Below are 9781 nucleotides of genomic sequence, written 5' to 3' on the forward strand. Positions count from 1 at the left end.
AGTCGTTGTATTTCTTTTTCTACTGCCGGTTTCAAAGCATAGGGTACGTTTCTTGCTTTACAAAATACAGGTGTGGCGTTCTCTTCTAGCGTTAGCTTGCCTTTCTTGTTTTTCAGCAATCCCACCTTATCAGTAAATAACTGGGGAAATTTGCTTATTAAGACTTCCACCTGGCTTTGTGTAGTCGTCGTACATTTGTTGAAGTGAAATAAGTCTTTCTATGGTAGTCGTATTCCTTTTAACCATTCTCTTCCAAATAATGGGGGTCCACCATTATCTACGATGTACAACTTGCTCTTATACTGTTGACCATTGTATGTTATGTCAACATCTAGATGACTTTTTGCTTCCGTGTGGTTATATATACAAAATAGGTTTTAAATCCTTGTTTACATGGTGCAATTCTGATGTTGGGAAATATTTTTTCCAGTCCTTTGTTGACATTATTGATAGACCAGATCCAGTATCCACTTCCATTGGCACTTCTACGTTGTTAATTAATGGATTTATCCATATTGGTTTGTTATGTGTAGAAAGCTTGTTCACCTCTTCCAACCTTAATAATAGTACGTCATCACCTTCACTGTCAGATTCTACTACCGTGTGAATTTTTCTGGTAGCCTTTGGTTTTGAATCTTGTCTGGGTTTTGCTGTTGTGCTAGCCTTAGCAGCATTTTTGGCTCTGCATGCTACTTCTATGTGGCCTTTCTTACCACAAAATCTGCAATCGGTATTCAAGTGATAACATTTATCAGGAAAATGTCCTGTCCTGTTGCATCTGTAACCCTGGTTTTGTATTTTGGCGGTAGGTTTTTTACCACCTGGCTGTTTCCTTGTCGGCCTAACATAGTGTGCCGTTATTTGCTTGTGTTTTAACTCTTCGGCATCTTTACTCGCTGTCTCCATGGCAATAGCTATTTTAATTGCTTTTTGTAGAGTTAGGTCCGCCTCAGCCAACAATTTCTTTTGAATGGCTGTCGTGGTGATGCCACACACCAATCTGTCTCTTAAACTGTCCTCTAAATTATTTCCGAATTTGCAATATTTTGCTAATTTTCTTAATTCGGCCAAATATTCCTGGATATTTTCGGATTGCTTTTGATCCCGTTTATGAAACCTATACCTTTCTGCAATAACTAGTGGCTTAGGATTAAAGTGTTCGTCTAACATCTTCGTTAATTCATCATATGCTTTCGTTTTCGGCAGTGCCGGTGAGCATAGATCTTTGAGTAGTGCATATGCCTTAGGCCCTATCACCGTCAGCAATGTAGCTACTTTCCTATTGTCGTGTACCGAATTTGCCTCTAGGTACGCCTCTAGCCGTTCCGCATACGCCGGCCAATCTTCTGTTTCATTGTCGAACGTATTTATTCGGCCTATCTGCGGCATGTTTCCAATAGTTATCTACGAATACTCACAGAAACTTCCTGTATTTCTGTTTTCCATAGTTTTATCCTCGTCGCCAGATTTGTAATGTTTTATGACTGTTTATGACACAACACGACGGACTGACAGGAGACGATTGCCATTTTCTCAGTTCAGTATTTATTGTTAAACATAGGTGGCAGCAAGCATTGTTTATTGGAGATGAATACATTACAATATATGAGTCCACATATACACCAGAACATAATGTCATTGTCAAAATATTGAATTCCAACATGATGGAGTGCATTACAATTCAAAGCTGTTTTCTGTTTCTCAAGCATAAAATACTACACAATTTAATGGAAGTGGATATATTTACGTAAACAAATCAACGATATATTTACGTAAATGAAACAACGCATGCACAGTCATACTTTAACAAACTTGCATTTTCAGCACTCGATATTAGCGTGGCCTCCCATGGCCGCGGTGATTCCCCCAAGTTCAGCATGGCACTTTAAATTAATTTATAATTTTGTTTTTTATTTTTTATTAAAAATAATTTAATTTTCTACAACAGCACAGTATGTAGTTTAATCATTAAATAAATTATTAAATCATTGTGTTAAATTTTCAAATAAAAGTGATACTGTATTATGAGCTGGAAATTTCATCTTACTCTTATCATTTGTTAAATGAACACACTTGACCTAAATACAAGGCCTAGGCCTATACAAGGTTTCCTTGCTAAAACTTAATTACCAGGAATCAAGACGATATTCTTCTAGGCCTACCAGTATTAATTATGGATATGATAGTCAATCATCACAAATTAAATAACACCCTAATATTTTTATTCAAACAAATTAACCACGTCGTCACTAACAAAAACAACATTGTTATATAGTCTTCAGACGGGTCGAGCATCGAGCACCAATCGATCACGAAGAACATACAGGAAGAGCATGTTTGGTGAGCACATGATTCACTCTACAAAGTACTGTACTGTACGCTATGTGAAGCAAGAAGTAAACAACGCATAATCGTGTATTTTCTGTAAGATATTGAATCACTACGAAAAAAGTGAAACCAGGGAGATGTAAAACATACATAAAATACTTCTCCCTGGTAAGACAAAACAAATATTTTTACTGTTTTATTCAAACATATTTTTCCAAGTAGTAACCTATATGCCACCCATCTGGCATATATGTTCCATGTGGGCCCCAAATGGGTTATATCTGGGCTATGTGGGCTAAATCATATAGGTCCCACATGGAACTTGGGTGCAGAATCCGGAGGTTTCCTCAAGGATTGCACATATGGTACCCATATAGATCTGCATATGGGCACCATATGAGTCCCTTATGGGCTTGTTACCTGGGACCATATTGTAAAATGTTTACAAAACACTTACGACAGTGTGGGGTTCCCAAATCCCACGTGCTGTGTTGTTAAAACAAATACTGTACATCTACGACAAATATTTTATATATTGTACAAATCAAAGATCTTATAAACACAAGATAGCGTTCTCCGCGATTTACGCGTGCAAATTCTGTAATAAGGCATGAATGGCGCCCTCTTGCTAAATTGGAAACTTTTGACCCTTGACCGCTCTGACTATGCCGTACGCCATTTTTTTCCGTACGAAACATTTGCATGAAACTTCACTCGGGCCATCTCGGATTGACTCGAGTGAGTAGATTACGAGGAACAAGAGCAGACACTTCGCAATGTCGTGACGCTCGAGTTTTACTATTATTGCTCTTTCTATGTTTACCTACGGTAGGCCTATGAAATCTCACGGACTTATGGGATGTACGTGTGTAACTAACTGTGACCTTCTTATCTTGGATGTTATTTAATGTTGGTATATTATCTACAATAACTACCTCCTCTTATAAAGTGTAGATAGGTACAGTAATACCAAAGGCTAGAGAGAAAGGCCCCTCCTTAAACTAGGCCTATAGTCATAGACTGACACCAACATACTGACATTGACTGAAATTTTGTAAAAAAAAAAAACTGACATTGACTAAAATTTTGTAAAAAAAAAAAGGACAAAATTGAAGCATGAAATGAAAAATAGAGCGCATAAGAGAAATATTATTAAATCAATAATATACCATTCCGGCGTTATTGAACTTGTCCAAACTATCATTTTAATGTAATTAATGTTAAATAATAATAATAATCATTTCAGCATTAATTACCTTGGCCTAAGCCTTGTAATGAAGAACCTACAGATACCGTACTATTTACTAGGCCTATAAAATAATAATCGCTCAAGGGGAACATCTTTTGTGTTACTTCCCCTTAACGTTTTTTTAATTGTTCTCTAATTCCTCCATTGTCTAAGTTTCCCTTAAGGTACATGTAATAATAATAATTAATAATAATAATTTAATAATAATAATAATAATAATAATAATAATTTCAGCATTAATTACCTTGGCCTAAGGCTTGTAATGAAGAACCTACAGATACTAATTACTAGGCCTATAAATAATAACTAGCCCAAGGAGAATATCTTTTGTGTTATTTCCCCTTAACGTCGTTTTTTTAATTGTCCATATTAATAACTAGCTCATTTTTACATTCATTTGGTGCTCTGCCATTTTGGCAGGTCTTATGGCATCCAGTATTTTAGAGCTGCCTATTCTCAGCTCTTATAACTGTTACCCTGTTTCATCTGATGAAGAAAAACGCGCTTTTCCCAGAAAGCGTTTTTAGTATTAGTAGACCTTAGTAGAAGTGGTTGGCGCATCGGTTGTGGTTTGGACTCCCAACCTCGAGGTCGGAGGTTCAAAACTCTCGCTGTGCAAGTCGCTTGTGTCCTTGGGCAAGGCACTTTATCTACGGTTGTCTCTCTCCACCCAGGAGTAAAAGTGGGTACCTGGTAGGTTCAAACACAGCCTGCGCTGAATACACTGCAACATTATGGAATTCCCCTATGGGGCCTGAGTGTGTGTTCCATATGTGCTTGATCCAGTGATCCGGGGTAATAATGTTCAGCGCATAGAGAAGTTTGATATGCGCTATATAAGTATACAATATAATAATAATAATAATAGACCTAGGTAATTATGCAAAACCCAGGCCTAACTAAAAAATTAAAATTGTCATAGTATGTTACTCAAGTTAAAATAACACTTTTCATTACTCGTGCAGCTTAATCATTATTATATGTCATTTTAAACGACCCATTGGTATTAACATAGTGACATCAATGTATTTTTAAAATTAGATAGCGACGTTCTCTCAGAAGTTGTTTTGTAGACGTTTATCTGTTGATGACCTTTTGACCTCCTGAATTCTGCAATGAGATTTTCGGGTCGATTCAGCCGAGACGGCCTGAGTGGAGTTTCATGTAAATGTTTTGTACGGAAAAAAATCGCATACCGCACACCGCGGTATCAATCCTGTGAACAACAGAACGGGAACCATCTCAGATCCATGGCAACAGATAGGACGCCCTCTTCCAAAACTGATTACTTTTTCTCTTTGGTATAATAGCGCATGAATGGCGCCCTCTTGCTAAATTGGAAACTTTTGAACCGTGACCGACGTTTCTATTTGTTACGCGTAAATCGCGGAGAACGCTATCTTGTGTTTATAAGATTTTTGGTACAAATCACCTGTCAGACAGCAGGGAGGTGATAATACACAAACGTCAAACCACGTACATGGTAAGTCGATGAGTACACTAGAATGTATTATAGTGATTATAATCTGTGATTTTCATATGTCTGTGAATTATTGAAAAATTACTTTAACTAATTGAAAGTTATATCGTATATTTTACTTACATATTGAATCCTATATGAAAGTACACAAAAAAAATCCTGTGAATAAAATCACGTCGTATAAGAAATTACGCAGAAAAAAATCATAAATCCCATGATTAGTTTATACAAGTAACACCATCAGTATAGGCCTATACCGATATCTATTTTAAGGACCCTGAAAAAATTTTCATTTTATCGCTCAAACGTTATCAAAATATAAATTTGAAGAAAATATTGTTATTTGATTCTATTGTTGTTGTAGTGATACGATTTAAAAAAAGGGATTTATACATCTGTTTGTTTTCACTACGTTGACAAATCGTGTCTGAGCTATTAAAATTAATATACTCATAGTGGATGAGTGTCGTCTAAGAATAACTTGTTCCGTATTTTAAGTACAGTCCTCACAAAGATCAGTGCTCTCAACATCTTTAACAATGATTTTCCTTACTTCTTTAGTTATTTTCGTTATTTTATCATTAGTTTGTTAGGCTTACAATAAAAAGCAAGAAGATAAAACTGATTTTTGATGACACTCTGGTCAAAAAGAAATAGAGTATCTTGACCAACATTAATTTTGTTTTAAAGCTTCCAAGAAAAAAGTAGTTGGCACACTTAGAAAGTGGCCCCGTCTCCTTAATAGAGGTGTCCCCTTAAGGGGTTGGTCGTAGTGTTAAAATATATTATTTCCCCTCGCTTCACGGAAATGTCCCCCTTAAAGGGTGTCCTAGGATAGGGGTGTCCGAGAGGAGGGGTTCTATTGTATTTTTTTACGTTGGCCTACAAATATTTTATTATTAGGACCTTCGTACGTCCGATATAATTACCACATACCGTATATAATGCGCGGGGCGTTAATTAACATGGTCTTAATCTCAACAAAGTAGGCCTACCGGTAGGCCTATCAAATCTAAGCTCTAAGTTATCAACTTATTTCCATTAAGTCACATTCCAAAATTTGCAGACATAACTACGATATTCTTTATATTGCCTGCACGTTAGTGTTAGGTGTTATACAAAAAGGTGAAAACGCGCTAAAATATTCACTTGTTATTATTGAGAATATATTTTCCTGGTGTCTAAATATTTTGTTTAAATATATCTCATTTATTAAAATATTACTAGAATAAATTTGATAAAATATCTTTAAAACATTTTTTTAATTACACATAAATGTTTAACTGTCTTTAAAACATGTATTGAATTATTTACATCTCTTACTAATTGCTATAGGATATTTTTTAATTGGCCAGGCGCGGATCCAGAGTTCATCCTGACTGTCGCACAGGTGGGGTCCCAGGGGCGGATTCAGAGCTACATACTTACAATGGTGACAAGTAGTGGCTGTTTTGTCAAATAGTAAAGAAATGTTGGATGAATATATCCTGGTTGAAATTGGGCAAAATATGCACAATCTAAAAAGTCGAGCGAAACAATATTGTTTAACTAAAAACTATTAGGAATTCGTGATGGTGTTATCATATACATGGCGATTCAAAACAAATTAAATCAATACAGAATATGTTTGATCAACGAATTGCGTTCATTTAAAAATCTGCTTAACTTAGTGGAGAAAAAAATACAAATACAACGAATGCTTTGCCATGCAGTGAAGAAACGTTGGTTTAGAATAATGGATATTTCAGTTCAGTATATCAGCATATCAATATGATTATTATTCAATATCGATTTTAAAGAAACTCTAATAAAATCACGTTGCGTTGAAGTCTTTTTACAATGACGGAATTTATGATCTAACAAAAACAAATAAGTAAATATGCTAGCACCCACGACGAAAACCATGAGATGTTTTAGCATTTAAGGATACTATTTTTTATAAGCCTATATAGGGGCCTACACATTATAACCGGTCAGGAGATTTTTATTCTGACACACATACCGTAATGTCGGTATCACAGGAAAATATATCAAACACCTGAAAATCCAGCTTCCTAAGGACACGATTATTTACTAAAAGATGATATGTTATTATAACGTCTAAAATAACCATGGACGCTTTTCCCAAATAACACTTTAGAACTTTAAAAAATGGTTTTTGGAATGTGTAATGTATTTTTTTTTTTACATATAAACCTATCCGGCATCTGGTTGAAAAATAGGGCAAATTGCTATAGCATTCTTTCGCAAAAGAATGTTATCTCACTCGGGATTTCAGGACTTTTAACAAAGGAAAAAGCTATGCAAAAGCTATGTTCACTTTTTAAAACAAGTGACTGAATAATGGACATTTTCAGTTCAGTATTAGGATAGGCTTATCAATGATTATTGTTCAATACCGATTCTAAAAGATAATCCAAACACAACAAAACATGTCATGTTTTATTGAAGTTAGTGATGTAACACCTACAACTAAAACTCTGCTAATAGTTTACATACCGTACTTTATTATAACCGGTCAGGAGCATTTTATTCTAAAAAGCAATGCCGGTATTACTGGAGAAGGGGATTTGAATGTGTGCACCGGCATATCCGGCTTAGTAAGAATATTGCTATTTACTGTAAAAATGTGAACGTTTCATAAAAGATAATATAGTATTACTCTATTTCTAAAATAATTATAAAATAACCGATTTATCTCAGTAACGTACGCTTATTGCTCAGACCCAGCTGGTCATAGTTTGCTGTCGTTTAATTACAGTTCCTTTAAAATAAACATCGTTATTCATTAAGTTGCAGTCATTTTTATTTTATTTATTTTTTTTTCTCACCTCTCACCCTGACCTTCGCCATGGCTGCATTCATGCCTAATTGACTGGTAGCAAATGGAAGAATTATGCAATGGAAGAATTCCACAAAATATTATTTATCTTTGTACCATGATTAACTAATTTTATATACCTGTCTCTTATACACATCTAGATGTGTATAAGAGACAGGGGTCATTGCGGATGAATTTAACGATTTTCAAGATAATGATGAGAAGGAACTTCGTTATTCTACACTTGGACACATAACATCAAAAAGAAATCCTAGACTAACTAGTTTTATGATGGGCAAAAGAGATCCACGGTTTTCTGATTTTATGATGGGCAAACGGGATCCACGTTTTTCTGATTTTATGATGGGCAAACGAGATCCACGTTTTTCTGATTTCATAATGGGCAAACGGGATCCCCGCTTTTCTGATTTTATGATGGGCAAACGGGATCCACGCTTTTCTGATTTTATGATGGGCAAACGGGATTCACGCTTGAGTGATTTTATGCTTGGTAAAAGAGATCCGCGCTTCAGTGATTTCATCATGGGCAAACGAGATCCACGCTTGAGTGAATTTATGTTGGGCAAACGGGACGCACGTATAACTGACTTTATGTTAGGCAAACGAGATGCGCGTTTAAGTGATTTTATGATGGGCAGGCGAGAATTAGGGTTTGATGAAGATGAGAATGGAAGGCAAACTGGACACAATTATTTTCAGAACGAAGTAGACCACCAGTCTGATCGTTATGTTCTGCATGGTGGAGATCTAGAGACGATAGAAGGAAGCAGAGGTAATGTGGTTTATGATGACACTGATATTCCTAATCAAGCTGAAGCTGCAGAGTTCCAAGAACTTGAATCTAGTTCAAGTCTAAAGCGTGGTAGCGGCAAAGGCAAGCTCCATCGTCCACAGTTTACAGGAACAGGTAAAACGCCCTCTCAGCTTTGGAGTAACCTGGGGTCTGGAAAAAGATCATCCTCGGTAGATTATGAAGATGAAGACGAGAATGTAATAACTGAAATCAAACGTTCTGCAGACCCAAATCCGAAGACATCAGTGCGAAGGTTCCCCCCTGCAGCTCTTCATAAAGGGTTGTATTTCGGCAAAAGAGCAGCAAACTGGGCAGATATCTAACAGCAAAATTCCAATGAATTTTTATTCCCAGCCAGTTGTTTTACATCGTTTTCTCAATTAGACGACAAACGTGCCTTGCTAGCATAATTCTAGATCACTAAAAATTGGGCTAAAATAACACCAGCGCCTAAGCCAAGATTAGGGCTACAGATGCTTTAATGATTATAAACCAGAATTTTAGTAGATAAGAATTTAACTTTTTGAATTAGGCCTATCTGTAATACATCTTTAAAGTTATGATTGCCTCCACTGTTATTATACCACCAACTGGCAAATAACTTAAATTCAATATAATATTTATTTAGCAAATTAAAACCTATAGGCCTATCGTAATTAATTTCATCATAATTAATTTTGAGTAATGCACAGTTTTTTTTAAGAACAAATATTATCTATTAATATCGTTATTTATTATAGTTCCAGTTGTTCAGAGGTCTGCAGTACAATATTTTCCTCGATTATCAGAAACTGGATTAGATAAACATAAGCCTGAGGGTAAAACTGAATATGTTTGCTACAATATGAATATAAGTGTCAGAAAAGAACAGAATAAATACCAATAACGGATACTAATCTAAAAAAAACGGAGAACAAATTTACTCTCTGTCATTGGAGAAAGCTAAATTTCATTGAGATGTGTAAAGTTGAATTGTAGTTTGCAGTCTGGATTTAGCGTCTGTTCCGTCCAGAGAAAAACTTCAATAGGCATAATTCTTGAATAATTCATCTTAAAATTATGCCATAATAATCATGTAAAATAATAAAA

The 9781-nt window shown here is 35.5% G+C and overlaps 1 protein-coding gene and 1 long non-coding RNA gene across 3 annotated transcripts in view; both read left to right on the top strand.

Moving 5' to 3' along the window:
• Positions 1-2425, top strand: part of LOC117112077 — a 5204-nt gene extending 2779 nt beyond the window's left edge. The window contains exon 2 of the long non-coding RNA XR_004445974.1: positions 2276-2425. This is a non-coding gene — a long non-coding RNA (uncharacterized LOC117112077). The remainder of the gene's footprint in view (positions 1-2275) is intronic.
• Positions 1-9781, top strand: part of LOC117112074 (enterin neuropeptides-like) — a 44379-nt gene extending 34598 nt beyond the window's left edge. Inside the window, exon 4 of one of the 2 annotated variants that reach the window (XM_033255130.1) lies at positions 8272-9781. In XM_033255130.1, coding sequence (XP_033111021.1) covers positions 8272-9015 — 744 coding nt within the window. In that variant the 3' untranslated portion in view covers positions 9016-9781. Of the gene's footprint in view, positions 1-8254 lie in introns of both variants that reach the window. The other variant, XM_033255128.1, reaches the window with a different exon arrangement.

Source organism: Anneissia japonica, unplaced genomic scaffold (assembly GCF_011630105.1).
Source record: "Anneissia japonica isolate Jap-2015-1 unplaced genomic scaffold, ASM1163010v1 scaffold1711_len111019_cov107, whole genome shotgun sequence".
NCBI classification, from domain to species: Eukaryota; Metazoa; Echinodermata; class Crinoidea; order Comatulida; family Comatulidae; genus Anneissia; species Anneissia japonica.